The sequence below is a fragment of the Theileria annulata genome, chromosome 2 (genome assembly GCF_000003225.4).
Source record: "Theileria annulata chromosome 2, complete sequence, *** SEQUENCING IN PROGRESS ***".
Taxonomy (NCBI): Eukaryota; Apicomplexa; class Aconoidasida; order Piroplasmida; family Theileriidae; genus Theileria; species Theileria annulata.
Genome location: NC_011099.1, coordinates 525,821 through 541,226, shown reverse-complemented (window position 1 = coordinate 541,226; position 15,406 = coordinate 525,821). Strand labels below are relative to the sequence as shown.

Genomic DNA, 15,406 nt, shown 5'->3' with positions numbered 1-15,406 from the left:
TAGATATACCAATCGAATTTTACACTTTAGTCATTAAGTTGTTTACTAGCCCATAAAATTTATAAACGCCATGATAGTGACCTTTCAATTCCCAAGTTCCAGTACTTAATGATCGTCATTCTTTGCTCAGGTGACATTGTAGGTTCCCAAACTGTTTTGTTTGATCCATTTGTTATTTTTTTAACTTCCGTCAAGTCATTCCACAATTTGGCTTCCAATCCTGCCAACAGACCTGCCCCAAGTGATGTAATTTCAGGGTTTTCTGGTCTTTCTAGTCTCGTGTTAGTTAAATCTGATATGAGTTGAACCAGTTCTGAATTCTGACTCAGCCCTCCATCCACATTAATGTATGGGATTGATAGTAGACCTGTATCTGAGAGAAATGAATGTATAATCTCGTAAAGTTGTAGTCCAATGCTTTCACAGTATGCTCTTACAATATGGCCACGTTCAGTGTGTTGTGTCATTCCCATTATGCTTCCTCTCGCATCATTTCTCCATCTTGGGGCGAACAAACCACTAAACGCTGGTGCGAAGACCACTCCGTCTGATGACTTGATTTTTCTCAATATTTCCTATTAGTAATAATTGTGAAATATAGTTGTGTAATGCTTACTGAGATCTCTGAAGGGTCTGATAACAAGCCCATATCTTGTAACCAGGTAATTCCGGCTCCCGCAATTGCGATTGAACCCTGTTCATAGTTAATGTTTAGCTGTTGTGTGAACAAACCTCTAGTGCAAACACTGTCGGGGTTGTTGGACTTAATTTATAACATGGCGTGCATAACAGGCCACCCGTTGACATAACCTTTTTCGAACCTAATGATTTAATTGAAATGTTTTAATACCTGTGTTTGTTAAGATAAATGCTCCTGTTCCAAAAGTGCATTTGGTTGCTAAGTTTTCAAATAGTCCCTGGCCTATGCAGGATGCTTGTTGATCTCCTGCTGACCCCAGTATCTTAACTCCCTTAAATCCTGGTACCTTTTCATTGTTAATAGTACCAAAATCAGAACAATTTGGTCTTATTTTAGGTAGTAAATTACCCGTTAGTCCAAATATTCTACAATTTTTTAAATAAAATCTAAAATACTTTAGCATTTCCGTCGACCAATTTTCAGTATTGATATCCATTAGAAAGGTTCTTGATGCGTTTGTAATGTCCGTCAAGAATTCTCCGGTTAGGTTCTATTATAAATTTGTTTAACCCTTCACTTACGTATATGATCCACGTGTCTATTGTTCCGAATCTTACCGATTCTTCTCTTACTCTTTTATCAAACCAGTCCAAATTATTTGACATCCACTTTAGTTTAAATGCTAAATTAAGTTTAAGAAATCTCATTTATAAAATTACCTGAAAAGTATGAACTTATCAATAACCCATTTATGTGATAGAAGTGTCGGTCTGAGCCATACAATTCGACCATTTTGTTAGCTTCGGTGCCAGCTCTAATGTCCAGCCAAACTTTAAAAATAATTAATATACGTCTTGTAATTTTACAAACCTATTGCGTTATGTAATGGTTTTCCTGTATCTTTGTCCCAAACCACCACTGTTTCTCTCTGGTTTGTTACTCCCACTCCCACAAGAAGGAAATTTGATACCTTTTCTTTCAGCTTCCGTATGCATTCGTTCATTGTATTATAAACAGAATCCATGATTTCGTTTGCGTCATGTTCACACCACCTAAATATAATTGCAGCCAATTGTTTAATACCCTGATTTTGGGTGGTATTGAGTGTGTTTGGATTTACTTGATGCTAGTATGTTCATGGAAGAATCGTACAGAGTACACCTGGTTGACTGGGTTCCCTGGTCAATCGATGCAATAACTTTCACTGTATCCATACTTTGCTTTAGATAAATTTTAATGGAAGATATAGTTTGGATTGCAAAATTAAATTTTAGAATTCAGAATTATTTAATAGGAAGGTATTGACACCAAATTATTATCAAACACTAATGATACAGAAAGTTGAAAACAAAACAATAAACAATAAAAATTAAATTAAAGAATCAGGGGACAAAATTAGTACATGAAAGATTTGTTATATAAGGTGTTAGGAAAATCAATAAATTGTAGAATTATTTAATATTTAATTTTTTCATAAAATATTATATTAACTTAATTCTTAATTAAAACTTATATTTGTCGAAGAATTATCGGAATAATTGAAACATTATTATATCTTGGGGAATCATTATTCAACATTAAAATCTGGGTTCCTTCCTCCTTGGAAGAACATGATTCCCTGATTAAATATTTAAAATAATAAATTTTGTCCTACCAATGTGATTACGATACAGGAAATAATAAATCCTACAACGACACACCTGAATGTATATGATTCTTAATTTTGGGTACCAGAAAATATTAATTGAGACGAAAGAAACCCACCAGACCCCTGGGTTTGTGGTCTGGCATGTTGTTGACATTGAAACCTAGAATACATTAATATTACGGATCCAAATACCTCGATTGTTCCAACTGCCATCCAGAAGAAGCTTGCGATGAGTAACACAACCTCGGCCAGTAACTGAAAATCATTTTGAAATTGATATTGAATACCCCTGATTTTGTTCCATATGCGTTATTTATTATGTACGTCAAATAAGAAGATGGAAAACTCTAAACATTTTTATCAAGAAGCCTTGTTTACCAAGAGAAGACCGACAACCAGCCATGTATCTGAAAAGAAATAACGAGAATTGATCTTACACAAGGGAACGTCACACTCCTTATCTCTGCTTAGAAATAAAATTAGTAAGATGAAGGTATCCGATGCGAGAAAAAAGTAAAAACTCGGTGTTAGCTAAAATGTGTTATCTCCATGACCATTAAAAGATAATAACTCTAATTTGAACATACCAAGACTAAATTTCAGGGATATTTATAATTAAAAATTACCTTCAGGATCAAATAACCTTTTCCGTTCAGGTTTTGGCCTAATTGACCCTACCATATGACTAGTTCAAGTCAGTGTGTATGTTGTTTGAACAACTTACAAATTCCATAATTTTATAAATGTGTAAATGAATAAATTTAATGTTTTATGAGAACTTCTTAGTTTAACTTAAAACAAATGTTTTAATGGACTAAAATCCATAAATTTTCCAATAAAGTGGTGTTGAACCGTGGAATCACCGGAATATGGGAAGGATCAATATCCATATATGTGTATAAAATATCAGTCGATTTAGACATAAATAATTTGTGTTATTTCCAAAAGATCCCTTGAGGTTTCTTTTCAAATAATATCGAATATATCTTTTGTTGTGGAATCCTCCTTGATGTTGCCATCAATTGAGTTATGATTTGTGCTCACGCTTTTTTAACACAACTGTAACATTAATCTAATGATAAATTAAGTTATAAGACCAGATAAAAATGCTCAGACCCAGCTTTTCAATCTGATCTCAAATACACATGAAAATACTAATTTTCGTGCTGTTAAATTTATCTCATCTAATAAATGCTGTAAATTATAATTTAGACATTGTACAATTGTTCTGTTTTATGTAGATATAAAAATATATCCATAAATCCATTTTCCGCCCTTTATATGTGTAACATAAGCCAATTATCGATAAAATCACATGTCTGAAATAATTTGTATCGTACTCTAAATGTAATAAAACCTCAATAAATTTTGAAATTAAAGTAGAGGTAAACTGAAAATAGTTAAAAACAGATAATAAAGGAAGTTTGAAACGAAACTAAACGGATGTTGTTTAACGGGTTGAAATAACTAAACCCGAAAAAAGTGTAACATAATAAAAACGAATAATATTTGTATCATAAATAAAAAGTTTAATCAATAAATTTGTGTAAAAGATGGTCTAATGGTTTTTTGTGGATCATCGGCGAATGTTCCAGGGTACCGTATTAAATTTATACACTTCATCAAACGAAGCGGGAAACTAATAAAGCTAATCATATCGCTTCCATTCAAGAAGAAAATGTATAGTATTAATGAAGTAAGGACAAGCAGTAACTGTAAAAGCTGTCTGAAAACGAAAACAAGTATGAATAGCATAGTGAGTGATACGCAATGTAATAATGGTTTTAATAACATTGGTTGTAAAAGTAATGTTAGTAGTAGTAGCAAAGGCATAACCAAATGCAATGTTAAGGTTTTGAAAAGATTCTTAAATTACCAACGCAGTAACACAGCAGATTCTTCAAGTTATAACCGACTTAATAATTTAGGGGCATGTTCGGGAGAATTGAAGCAAGAAAATTCTTACAGACATTATCCCACATTTAAAGATAAACAAACACTGTTTAATAATTGTAAAAGAAACGACTTTGAAATTGGAAAAACTATAGGAACAGGCTCCTACGCTACAGTCTGTATAGCCAAGTACACGCCGAATAATCGCTACTTTGAGCTGACAAGATATCTGTATCCGAATTTTAGGGAAAGGGGAAGCGTGGACTCTGCTTACACAGCTTATTCAGGACTAAGTTCTGGACAAGAATACTATAATAACCAAGTACATGATACGGAAACCAAAGAAAAGATCGTTTCATTGAAGATATTGAGCAAAGATAAAATTATTGAGAAAAGACAACTGGAGCACGTGAAAAACGAAAAAAATATCTTGAGCTCGCTCAAACATCCATTCATAGTAGAATACCTCGGCAGCTTCCAGGACCCATTAAACCTATATTTCGTGCTTGAATTCGTTCCAGGTGGAGAACTTTTTACGTACCTAAGAAGGATGCGCAACTTTCCACTGGAATACACACGCTTCTATTCGTCACAAGTGCTACTTGCACTTGACTACTTGCACATGAATAAGCTGGTATACCGGGACTTGAAGCCTGAGAACATTCTTCTAGACGTTATGGGCTACATTCGAATTGTTGATTTCGGATTTGCAAAGAGACTTGATAAAGGCAGAACATATACAGTGTGTGGAACATGCGATTATTTGGCTCCAGAGATTTTCCTAAAGAAGGGTCATGATTTTATGGCCGATTTCTACTCATTCGGGGTCTTTCTGTACGAACTCCTGATTGGAATTCCCCCTTTCTATGCAAATACGCCTCAAAAAACATATAAACTGGCGCTGAATAATGAAGTCAAGTTTAGTAGAAAGATCAGTGAACCTAGTCGAGATATCATAAGGAAATTGCTGCAGGTCGAACCCTCTAAAAGGCTAGGGAACGACGTCAGGGAAGTTTACTTCCACCCCTTCTTCGAGGGAATCGACTTCAACATGCTGTTGGCAAAGCGGATAAAGGCGCCGATCGTACCGACCGTCAGCGGGCAGGACGACGTGAGTAATTTTATAAAGTACCCAGAGTCTTGGGACCAGTACAAAAATGAAGTTACGAAGGAGCAACAGCAACTTTTCCAGTTTTTTTAATAATTAATTTATTACGGTATGCCTTCATGGGTTAAATATTAAATATTAGGTACAAAAAATTAAATTTTTATTTTTTAGAAAATTGAAAACTACATTTTTAGCGCAGTAATTTAAACTTCGATTTGTTGTATTTCTGGTTCTTTTTATTCGTCTTGATCAGCTGGAACTTCTTCTTGTGGTCCATTTCTTCATTTCTCAAGCTGTTACAGCACTCGTCGTACTTACTATACACCTCCTCCTCAGAAATGTCCTAATTGAATTAAAAATGAGGAAAGGTTGGTGCCTACCTTGTACTCTTCCAGTTTTTTGTTTAGTGCGTATTCAATTCTTTGAAATGCCTCGATGTCATACCTAAAGTGGATTTTTGACTGAAGTTTCTTACTGAGTTATTAGGGTTAGTGAGATGCCAGATTTCCCTGCCCTGGCCGTTCTACCAACGCGGTGAATATAGTCTTTGCTTGTGTTTGGGACGTCGAAGTTGATTACAAGGTCCACGAAGGGGATGTCAATGCCACGGCTGCCAACGTCAGTAACAACTAGTATGTTGAAGAGGCCTGAAATAAGTTGATATGGTGTGTTGAGTGATTTTTTACCTGTTTTGAACGAGTTTAGTGAGTTTAGTCTTTGAATTTGACTCAATTTCCCGTGCAAACAGACCTAAGTGGGTGTATTTTAATAATAATAAATCTTACTGATTTAAAGGACAGGTTCTGTAGGAAAAGAGTCACTTTTTGAGAAGTAAGGCAAGTGTTGCAAAAGACCATAATAGTGCTGGTTGAGTATTTCCATAAAATGCAGGCCAAGTAAGTGTACTTGAACTTCAAGGGAATCAGTAGGTACTTTTGGATCAGGAGTTCGTTTGTGTGGTATTTAGTATTCACGTTTATCTAAAAAGAAATATATTTTAGTTTTAGTTTACTTGAATTGGCTTCATGAGTGTTACTTTTTGCAACTTTGTAATCTTACTAGTCATGGTAGCACTGTAGAGATATGTGACTTTATCTTTGGGGAGACTCTAAAAGTTTAGTTAATAGGTTATTTTACTTACGATTATTATTTTGTTTAGAGAGTCGTCAAAATCTGCCGAGAGTAGTTTATCTGCCTCATCAAGGACCAAGTATTTGATAGTTTCTAGTGAAAACCCCTTCGTGTTTTGCAAATGGTCTGCGATTCTACCGGGAGAACCGACTATGATGTGAGGTTTCTTGCTCAACTGTAGGGCCTGTGATACCATATCAAGTCCGCCGAGTATCAAGCAAACGTCTAATCCGATTTCTGAGCCTAAGAATCTATATTTATAATTATAGTATACCTAGAGATATTAACTGTTCTTTGATTTGTAGGGATAGTTCTCTAGTTGGAGCAAGGATCAATGAAAACAAACGTTGTGGTTTCTCTAGTAACTTCTGTAAAATTGGGATCGTGAATGCGGCTGTTTTCCCCGATCCAGTCTCCGCCAAACCAATTATATCCTTGCCGGATAAAGCAATTGGAATTGCCTCGATTTGTATTTTGGTAGGTGTTTTCCAGCCAAGTTCCTTACAAGCTCTACAAAGTTCTACGCAAACACCCAAATCCTCAAAAGTTGGTGAATCAGAGTCTTTTTCATCATCTTGATCGATGGTTACAGTCATTTTACGGTTAATTGATGACATTAGGCGAGATTTATACTTCTCTAATTCTAATTCGGGATCAGAATCAGAACTCATGGTGAATATAGTGAGTAATTTAGAGTATATTTAAGTTAAAATTTTAGAAATCTGAAATTGATATGGTACAAGTGTTATAATTTGAGTAAAAGTCATGATTCTATGAGATTGAACTGATAATGATGGATCTAAGTGTAAATATTTTACAAGATTTGAATTGAATGTAATTATAATACATGTTGCGATATATTTATGTTGAATTTATGTGTAAAAGGTTAAAATAAACAAACATAATGACACAAATTTTGTGAACCAAACTATGGGGAATAAAATTAAAAAATAAACAATAAAAATCAATTTATATTATTATATTGTCGGGAATCCTTTTTAAAATTCCTTTTTAATTCTATATAATAATTTCTAAACCTCACTAGGCTCATTTTCTTAATTTCAGAAATATACTAGTATTGCTCATCATAAGTTTTAAACAAATAATATAAGATAGACTTATATATAACCAAATAGATTTTTAAAAATTAAAATGTCAACAAGTAAGTTACAAGAATTAAATAATCACAAATAGAAATGAAACAAGATACGACGTCGATGGAACTCGACAACAAGGACAACCCAGTTGGCCCATTGTCAATTTTGGAGGAATGTGTCAGAGAAAACTGTCAAGTCCTAATAAACTGCAGAAATAATCGCAAAATTCTGGCCAGAGTAACATATTTTATACACATTATAAATAGTCATTAGCTCTAAAAATTTTAACATAAATTTTAGGTGAAAGCTTTTGATAGACATTGTAATATGATACTAACAGATGTAAGAGAGATGTGGACGGTCAGAGGAAAAGGAACAGGCAAAAAGAAACTAGAAACCAAAGATAGATTTATAACAAGACTCTTCCTAAGAGGAGATTCCGTAATCGTTGTCTTAAAAAATCCAAAATAAATCTTTTAACAGAATGTGTAATTTTTTAATAACAATTTATGCATTCATTCCATTTCTCAGTTATTACCCTATACACATTGATCAAATGATTAATATTCTACTAATAACCAACATTTAAGAGTATAATTTGTAATATTATTATTATTTATATATATTTCAATGGTTTGATGGATTTGTACTATATTATTCACTCCAAAAACAATGACGAATCTTCGTCATTTGGTGTTTCTTGAAAAGAAACTAGTATCTGTCGAAAATAAAGGTTAGAAACAATTTTAAACTTATTATGTGTATGAAATGTTTCTTGTTAGTTTACTTAGATATTCTGGGTTAATCACATATTTCCGTAGATGGAACAAATTTGATGATTGGCAGCATCGTTGATGTTGCTGGAGATGACTACTTCATGTTCTTGCTGGAATCCTCCGGGATAGTGTGGATGTGTTATAAGCCCTGGGTTAAATTCGATGACACAACTCACCTGAGGTTCGTGAACTTTAAAACCTTTGAATTTGAAGCCACAAATTTGTTTTATTGTCCATTAAAAAAGGTATTGGTGGTAATAGGGTAAGATATAGATAATATTGACTAAAATTCTATATAAAATTATTGATTAGACGAGAGCAAGAATGTGACTCGATGCTAAAATTCAACAGTTATGACTTGTCGATGTTTAATGATACATATGACCAGGCACCTCAATTCATACAGTCAACTCCTTTGTTCCCTAATTTGAATGAGTTCCGACCAGATAATGTAATTAAGGTCTCAATTTCAGACTGTTGCTCGACCATCGCAGTCTCAACTGAGTTCAGCGGGATATATATGTATAGGAATTATATCACTCATTCAGATGACCAGAAGTTATGGATAATACCACCAAATAAAGTGTTTAAGATGTGTGCCAAGAACATCCATATCCTAGACCTAGAGGGTTCACAGTACCTGTTTGTTACCACAGACTTTGAAGTCGTGTCATATAACCTTAGTGACAACAAAGTTGTATACGTAGAGTCCTCGGATGTTAAGTATGAAGCTTCCTGCAAGCTAAAGCAAAATTTAGTGGGAGTGTATGTGCCTGGAAGGATACTAATATACCATATACTACAAGGGATGGTAAAGCATATAGAGACAAACACCAACGACATAGACAGCACTAACAGTGGGATCGATAATATAAAATTGCATTGTTATAATGAATACGTGGTGAATTGCAATGTGGATAACATTTTCGACAATAACAACATCATACTCATAAATCTTTACTCGTACCTGCTGGATATCTCCTTTATAGCATACAGTTACTACATCCCAAGGCTCATACACATTGTCCAGTTCATGAATAACCTTTATCTGTTTACAACAAACAGTAACCTGAACAACCCAAGCGGTGTGTTCTCTAGTGTTTTGATATTTGAACTTAAGAATAAGAAGCTGTACAATAGAGTTGACATCCTGATAAAGAAGAGGTTATTTGACTGGGCAATCAAGCTCCTAAAGTTTGAAAACAGGTCAACCAACGAGATAGAGCAGATATACAAAATATACGCAGACTGGCTGTATATGAAAAATAAATACAGCGAGTCGATTTGTTACTACTCGAAGTGTAACAATACAATTGAGCCCTGTTACGTGATACAACGTTTTCTGATGTTGAACACCAAAACCTATCTTTACACCTATTTGTATAACTATCTATACCACATTAAAACTAACGAAAAGGCTTCAATTGATAACAACTATTACATCTTAACTATACTCTTATTGCAGTCACTGAATAACAATGATACACAAATGCTTGAAGATGAGCCAAAATCGCAAGGCAATGAGGGCCAGGAATTAGTGGTAGAAAATGAACTACATAGATTTTTGTCTAAATTTAGTAACATATACAAAAAGAGCATCAAAGAATCTATCATTCAGTGTAGATATATAAATAAGTATGAATTCGCATGTGAAATCGCCAAGCATCAAGATGACGAAGAAGAGTATCTAAACATACTCATTGAAGACCTTAACCAATTTGACAAGGCCTTCGAACTTTTACAGTCCGCTTCCCACTATGTCAAATATAACATAATTATTAAGCACTCTAAGCTACTATTAAACTATGATTCATCGAAACTTTTGAAACTGATTGACGACATTGTTAATGATAATCAAAGGGAACCTAATCAAGTACAAGAAAATCCTAACAACAATGATAAGTCTTCAAATTGTCAATTAAATAATGGTTTCGATATAAACAGTGTATTGAATTTATTTATATTGGAAAATGACTTTTTGACAAAATTGATGGGACTGGTGAAAGATAACAGTTCCCTACTCCTGTATACTATTAAGTTGAACATTTTACTCCAACAGTATAACAAATATAAACAAAGTTACAATAGTCAAGACGACGGATGTTCTAATTCTGAGAATGACACTTCACATAATAATGTGGATAAGAGTGCCTTAGTGGAAGATAGCATACTTAAGCTCCTTAACAGTAGTAGTAATTACCACACTGAGTTGATCGGCCTGGTGCTATGTTTACTCTATAAATACAAGAGGGGCTCCATAGTAATAAGCATAAAGATGAGATATTACAACCTGCCGCTAATTCTTTTGGACAATGAGGATGACATAATTAGTTTGTTGGACTACGTGTATAACTACGGCTATAATGAACCAATACTATACATAAACATATTAAAGCTGTTGCTCAAGTAATAATTAATTTTTTTATTTTTTTATAGATATAACAACTACATTGTAATAAAGAAGCTGCTCTACAACGTTCAGAAATTACTGAAATTTCAGAATATCATAAAGATTTTTAACAATTACCAGAGCATTCAGTTTCAATACCTCAACGTAAGCACTTTATTGAATACATGCTCAATGATTTAGGACTACATAAGGGGCGAATTCAAAAAGATCAATGATACGATAAATGAGTATAATAACGACATAATGCAGGATAAGCTCGAATACATGAATATGAAGAAGAACTTGGTCGACCTGAACACGAATTACATCATTATCAATAATATTAACTGTTCGTCGTGTGGGTTACACTTGGAATATCCTTCTATACACTTCTATTGTAAACACTCGTATCACATATACTGCGTAACTCAAGATAACACCTGCCCAAAGTGTACTTACAATATACCGGTAAGATTCAATTTAATCAAACTTTTGTAGGATACCAGCGACAATGACGACAACTTCTTCAAATTTTTAATGGGTTCTAATGACCCTTTCGACTACATATCTCAGCATTTTAATAAATTTCTTTGCACATAAAACAATAAGTATATGATAGAGCTAGTTATTGGTAGCAGTTGAAGATAATGTTAGCCCTTCGTTAAAGGGTGTTTTAATTATCACTTCAGTTGTTAAATAATTGTTAAAATTTTAATTAAAGAAAATTTTAAGGCAATTCTAAGATAATCTTAAGAAAACACTCTAAAATATTAACATTAAATTCTTTCATAAGGGTGGGGACCAATGGAACACATAATTGTTATTTATCTTTGTGTATCGCACTTAAATATAAACTGATGCTTAGTAGGATCAGATTGAGGAAGACTAACGATGAGAGGGAAAGGAAATCTAAGGAGAGTGAGAAAGGAGGGTATGTATACAGGAAAAATATCAATGATAAGCACTCTATTGTTTTCTTTTTCCTAGGAATGGCAATGAACCTAAACCTAGATACCAGTCTCTTGACGGAGAGAATTTTTGAAGTTGAAAACTTTACAAATATTACCATTTTCCTCTATTTCAGTGTCGTTGTTATCGTATGTATTCTCTATATGTTTTCAATAAAGCCACAATTCTGGCAACTTGTGGCCGGTGCGTGGGTGTTAGCTGCTTCTCGTACTTGTCAGGTTGTTTTGTCTATGTTTGCCCATGGAAAGTCTGGTCGAAATTTGTTTTTGTTGTTCTACTCAATAAATGGTTTTTTGAGAGGGCTCATTTCTCTTACTAGTAAGTTCACCGAGTTTAACATTTTCTTTAGGCACATATGTTATCTCCTTATATTTTTTAAATGAATCGTATCTCCACTTCAACAACGGTGGTGTTTTCTTCTCAATTTTGGCCTCTTTGTTGCAAATTATCTGTGGTGTTGTCATCGGAGATGATACCTCTCGTCAAGTGCGCCGGACATTAATCATATGTCAGACTGCATATCTATTAGAAACACTAATCGCTTCAGTATGGATTACAATCGTGTTCATAGAACATCATTCAGATGAAGAAGAATTAAAAAAACAAGCTAAAATACAAGAAGGAGGTCAGAAATACGAACAGGCAATGAAAAAGTTTAAATATATCCCGTATTACATTTCTAAGTTTTTTGTTTCGTTTTTCGCATGCATTTTTCGTGTTATTTTTCACCCTGTGTTGATCCCCTATATGATGGATGTTTCAAACGTTAATAAACTTTTGGCTTCTATTGTATTTACATTTTCTGAGTTTTTAGGTAGATTGGTTACATTCCAAGTTGATGAATACATTGACCCCTCTAAAAAATCTCAGAGCATGTCGGATGATTTATTTTTATTTAGACAGGACCTACATCTGTATTTGCTTTTTTGCTACCAATGTTTTGTTTGTACATTAGCTGTTTATTCCTCATGGTTCCAAAAATATGGAATTAGCAGGAACCCCTACTTTGTCACTTTTATAACCATGACCTCAGGACTAGTGACTGGTTATAACAATAACAGAGCTGCAAGTGGTTCGCAAGCTGTTTTACAATACTATAGTAAATCGAAAGATAATTCAAATACTAAACCCAAGGAACCCTCTAGCGATTCTAATAAAATTACACCAGATATTGCATCCGATACATCCAATGTTAACGACATCATTACACTGCTAAGCTACTCATCCTTTTTAGTGGCTTGTTTGATTTCATATTATATCCAACATGCAATCATCAGACGTAAAGAGACTCTCGAATTCATACTCCTTTCACACAGAAAGTATATGGATAAAGAGTCAGTTAGAATATTAGCAACAAAACTAAATTTATAATTTTATATATATTGTTATTTATTTAAAATTCAAATTTCATCAAAAAAATCCGGTTGATCATTGGACAACAATCTGTTAGCCTCGTCGGTACTTGTCAGGAAAACATATTCGAAATTGGCAAGAAATCCTAGTAAAATTGAACGAATATTATTATACCTAATAGAGTATTGTTGTGGTTTATAGTTAGAGAATCAGTCGACCGAACTTTGACATCAAGGTTTTTGAAGTCTTTAAGTTTACCTAAAGTACTTATTATAAACCGTATTATTGTGATTAAAGTGAACTTAGTAAATAAGTTGACTCAGTACCTAAGACCTTATTTGGGAACAACTGCACAACGTATATTTCTCCATCATCTCCACAAGTGCAAACCAAGTCCTCAGTTACCTTTACCTATTTCAACAATATTGAACGAGAAAACTAACGATTCCATTCACAGTCTCCTTATTTACTGGAATAATGTCGTTAAGGTCACCCCAAAATCCGTAAGTGAAAAAACAAATGGAACCGGTAGAAGTCCCGCAAATAACTTTTTTCCCCTTCTAAAACATTTCTCAAAGTACACAAAAACCTTAACGAGGGTCATGGCTAAAAACTCATGATCTGTGTTGTCAGAAAGAGCCTTCAATTTGAACTTTCTATGGTCAAAACAACCAATTTGATCTGCACTAAAAATGCTTGTATGATCATATGGTACCATGTTGCGATAAGCTCGTTAGAATCACGTCCGACCATGAGGTCTGTAAAATAGTAAAAATATATTGTTTACCGGTAACACAATCAGAAAACTCGTTAATTTTACCTATACATGAACTTTTTGCTCTAGTATCCCAAATCTAATGAAATTTAATATTAAGTGGAGTACCCTTATTTCACCCTCATCATCTCCTGAAGCCAGGATAGATTCCTTGATATAGCAGGCACAGTTAACTGGATTCCTGAATTAATCATTTAAATTGCAATATGAACCTACTTGTGTCCTTTTCCAGTCCATTTTACTTTATTTGAGTGGAAATCAGTGAGAGAAACAGTCTTATCAGAAGATGCCGACATGATTTCTGAATTTTTGGTAAATTTAAATTTTGAATTATAAATAATTTGTTGTTAAAATTAATTTAATTTTGTAATTTAGGTGTTAGTTTGTTCAAACCTGTTCCGTCAGGAGAAAACTTGGAGATTCTAACAGAACTGGAATGTGTAGTAGAATTGGAAGATTCTTTCACTAATTCTCCACCAATTTCATCAAATTTGAATCTAAAATAAATTGAAACCAAGATTTAAGGTTACATATCGAGGTGGCCGTTGATTGATCCTGAAACCAGAAGATCAAGTGTCGGATGAAAGGCTAAACAATTAAGATCTTTATCAGATTTAAAAAAACATGTATTCATTTTTACATAAAATATTAAATAAAACAATATATAAAATTAATGCCATTTTAAATCACCCTTAGGTATTGTTCCAACACTACCGTCCTAAGTGAATGGTTAGTAAGAAATCAAAAATGAAAGTAATATAAATCTTACAAGTTTTCGTGCCATACATGAGCCTACAGATTTCATGAGTTGTGTAGGATCATTTGCTTCTCCCAAATTTTTGAACCAGACTTCTATTCTGAGGACTGGGAAACGTGAGCTGAGTTTGTCCACTAATCTAACTCCATTAATAAACTCGCAAAGTGGAATGGTTGATCCTACAAGTCCCAAAATAATGTTATTCCAGTATTCATCCACTGTGAGTTGTTGTACATCTGTTGGTCTGAAACGGTAATCGAAGTGTCCTCCATCCTTATTCAACGGATCTTCCCACATTGGTTGCACTCCGTCCCTAATAGATTTAAGTTAGTATTAAAAAATACCTGAACACCATAATGGCGTCAACAAAATGCTCAGAACCGTCGGAACACTCACGGGCCAATCTTTTATTGGTAGCCAATTCACTGGGTTGTGGAATATTAAACCACAAATTCCAAAAGGCCTGAATTATTTTATATATTGATCTATAATTACCTGTACAGAATCAAATGAAACCAATGGTTTTGTGTGTTCTTTATAATCATTTTGGGAGTGTTCTGGCATCTTTACTATCTGTTCCCATATCACCCATTTATTCTTCAAAGACAGGGGAGTATCAAGGTTTATTGTTGTCTAAGCATTATATTAGTAATTAATTATTCCATAAATATTTGATTACCGATTCAAATAATTCTGATAATTTAGCATGGTCTTCTGTATTCTTGTTAAAAGTTAAAGACGGACACTTTTTTGTGCCATTAACAGCAACACTAGCTGACTCTGCCATTACTTTAGACAGATTTTTTAAGATTTAAGTAAAGAATAATTTCTAGATCCAGTATGAAAAAAATATACAAAATATGATTTAGA

At 33.7% G+C, this 15,406-nt stretch overlaps 9 protein-coding genes across 9 annotated transcripts, besides 13 other annotated features; 4 read left to right on the top strand and 5 right to left on the bottom strand.

The window, feature by feature from the left end:
• Positions 1-59: 59 nt before the first annotated feature.
• TA14775 (glycerol kinase, putative) lies at positions 60-1,854 on the bottom strand (the record flags this gene model as incomplete). Its single annotated transcript, XM_946898.1, has 8 exons — positions 60-575; positions 617-694; positions 733-821; positions 851-1,190; positions 1,258-1,322; positions 1,360-1,470; positions 1,511-1,692; positions 1,724-1,854. The coding sequence occupies 8 exons, from the start codon at positions 1,852-1,854 to the stop codon at positions 60-62; spliced, it is 1,512 nt and encodes a 503-aa protein (XP_951991.1).
• Positions 1,855-2,207: 353 nt separating this feature from the next.
• On the bottom strand, positions 2,208-2,592 carry TA14780 (uncharacterized protein; the record flags this gene model as incomplete). Its single annotated transcript, XM_946897.1, has 5 exons — positions 2,208-2,258; positions 2,295-2,326; positions 2,372-2,448; positions 2,481-2,543; positions 2,576-2,592. The coding sequence occupies 5 exons, from the start codon at positions 2,590-2,592 to the stop codon at positions 2,208-2,210; spliced, it is 240 nt and encodes a 79-aa protein (XP_951990.1).
• Positions 2,235-2,258: a sequence feature (1 probable transmembrane helix predicted for TA14780 by TMHMM2.0 at aa 49-71).
• Positions 2,295-2,326: a sequence feature (1 probable transmembrane helix predicted for TA14780 by TMHMM2.0 at aa 49-71).
• Positions 2,372-2,384: a sequence feature (1 probable transmembrane helix predicted for TA14780 by TMHMM2.0 at aa 49-71).
• Positions 2,533-2,592: a sequence feature (Signal anchor predicted for TA14780 by SignalP 2.0 HMM (Signal peptide probability 0.000, signal anchor probability 0.986) with cleavage site probability 0.000 between residues 20 and 21).
• Positions 2,593-3,966: 1,374 nt separating this feature from the next.
• On the top strand, positions 3,967-5,382 carry TA14790 (camp-dependent protein kinase, beta-catalytic subunit, putative; the record flags this gene model as incomplete). Its single annotated transcript, XM_946896.1, has 1 exon — positions 3,967-5,382. The coding sequence occupies one exon, from the start codon at positions 3,967-3,969 to the stop codon at positions 5,380-5,382; it is 1,416 nt and encodes a 471-aa protein (XP_951989.1).
• A 97-nt stretch (positions 5,383-5,479) lies between these two features.
• TA14795 (ATP-dependent RNA helicase, putative) lies at positions 5,480-7,091 on the bottom strand (the record flags this gene model as incomplete). The annotated part of the gene is made up of 8 exons (XM_946895.1): positions 5,480-5,632; positions 5,670-5,733; positions 5,765-5,936; positions 5,976-6,039; positions 6,075-6,269; positions 6,302-6,397; positions 6,431-6,657; positions 6,695-7,091. 8 exons carry the CDS (start codon positions 7,089-7,091, stop codon positions 5,480-5,482), a joined length of 1,368 nt encoding a protein of 455 aa, XP_951988.1.
• Positions 7,092-7,572: 481 nt separating this feature from the next.
• Positions 7,573-7,988, top strand: TA14800 (small nuclear ribonucleoprotein, putative; the record flags this gene model as incomplete). The annotated part of the gene is made up of 3 exons (XM_946894.1): positions 7,573-7,582; positions 7,615-7,754; positions 7,818-7,988. 3 exons carry the CDS (start codon positions 7,573-7,575, stop codon positions 7,986-7,988), a joined length of 321 nt encoding a protein of 106 aa, XP_951987.1.
• Positions 7,989-8,189: 201 nt separating this feature from the next.
• On the top strand, positions 8,190-11,180 carry TA14805 (uncharacterized protein; the record flags this gene model as incomplete). The annotated part of the gene is made up of 5 exons (XM_946893.1): positions 8,190-8,250; positions 8,339-8,555; positions 8,606-10,639; positions 10,730-10,847; positions 10,884-11,180. 5 exons carry the CDS (start codon positions 8,190-8,192, stop codon positions 11,178-11,180), a joined length of 2,727 nt encoding a protein of 908 aa, XP_951986.1.
• A 359-nt stretch (positions 11,181-11,539) lies between these two features.
• TA14810 (uncharacterized protein) lies at positions 11,540-13,022 on the top strand (the record flags this gene model as incomplete). Its single annotated transcript, XM_946892.1, has 2 exons — positions 11,540-11,939; positions 12,001-13,022. 2 exons carry the CDS (start codon positions 11,540-11,542, stop codon positions 13,020-13,022), a joined length of 1,422 nt encoding a protein of 473 aa, XP_951985.1.
• Positions 11,648-11,707: a sequence feature (8 probable transmembrane helices predicted for TA14810 by TMHMM2.0 at aa 37-56, 66-88, 124-143, 153-172, 185-207, 238-260, 320-342 and 418-437).
• Positions 11,735-11,803: a sequence feature (8 probable transmembrane helices predicted for TA14810 by TMHMM2.0 at aa 37-56, 66-88, 124-143, 153-172, 185-207, 238-260, 320-342 and 418-437).
• Positions 11,909-11,939: a sequence feature (8 probable transmembrane helices predicted for TA14810 by TMHMM2.0 at aa 37-56, 66-88, 124-143, 153-172, 185-207, 238-260, 320-342 and 418-437).
• Positions 12,001-12,029: a sequence feature (8 probable transmembrane helices predicted for TA14810 by TMHMM2.0 at aa 37-56, 66-88, 124-143, 153-172, 185-207, 238-260, 320-342 and 418-437).
• Positions 12,057-12,116: a sequence feature (8 probable transmembrane helices predicted for TA14810 by TMHMM2.0 at aa 37-56, 66-88, 124-143, 153-172, 185-207, 238-260, 320-342 and 418-437).
• Positions 12,153-12,221: a sequence feature (8 probable transmembrane helices predicted for TA14810 by TMHMM2.0 at aa 37-56, 66-88, 124-143, 153-172, 185-207, 238-260, 320-342 and 418-437).
• Positions 12,312-12,380: a sequence feature (8 probable transmembrane helices predicted for TA14810 by TMHMM2.0 at aa 37-56, 66-88, 124-143, 153-172, 185-207, 238-260, 320-342 and 418-437).
• Positions 12,558-12,626: a sequence feature (8 probable transmembrane helices predicted for TA14810 by TMHMM2.0 at aa 37-56, 66-88, 124-143, 153-172, 185-207, 238-260, 320-342 and 418-437).
• Positions 12,852-12,911: a sequence feature (8 probable transmembrane helices predicted for TA14810 by TMHMM2.0 at aa 37-56, 66-88, 124-143, 153-172, 185-207, 238-260, 320-342 and 418-437).
• A 29-nt stretch (positions 13,023-13,051) lies between the features above and the next one.
• TA14815 (uncharacterized protein) lies at positions 13,052-14,413 on the bottom strand (the record flags this gene model as incomplete). The annotated part of the gene is made up of 11 exons (XM_946891.1): positions 13,052-13,149; positions 13,179-13,262; positions 13,331-13,415; positions 13,448-13,564; positions 13,594-13,690; positions 13,720-13,762; positions 13,792-13,858; positions 13,888-13,960; positions 13,996-14,080; positions 14,173-14,276; positions 14,310-14,413. 11 exons carry the CDS (start codon positions 14,411-14,413, stop codon positions 13,052-13,054), a joined length of 957 nt encoding a protein of 318 aa, XP_951984.1.
• A 36-nt stretch (positions 14,414-14,449) lies between these two features.
• Positions 14,450-15,323, bottom strand: TA14820 (initiation factor 4E, putative; the record flags this gene model as incomplete). The annotated part of the gene is made up of 5 exons (XM_946890.1): positions 14,450-14,497; positions 14,549-14,849; positions 14,881-14,999; positions 15,032-15,169; positions 15,216-15,323. 5 exons carry the CDS (start codon positions 15,321-15,323, stop codon positions 14,450-14,452), a joined length of 714 nt encoding a protein of 237 aa, XP_951983.1.
• Between the last annotated feature and the right edge of the window lie 83 nt (positions 15,324-15,406).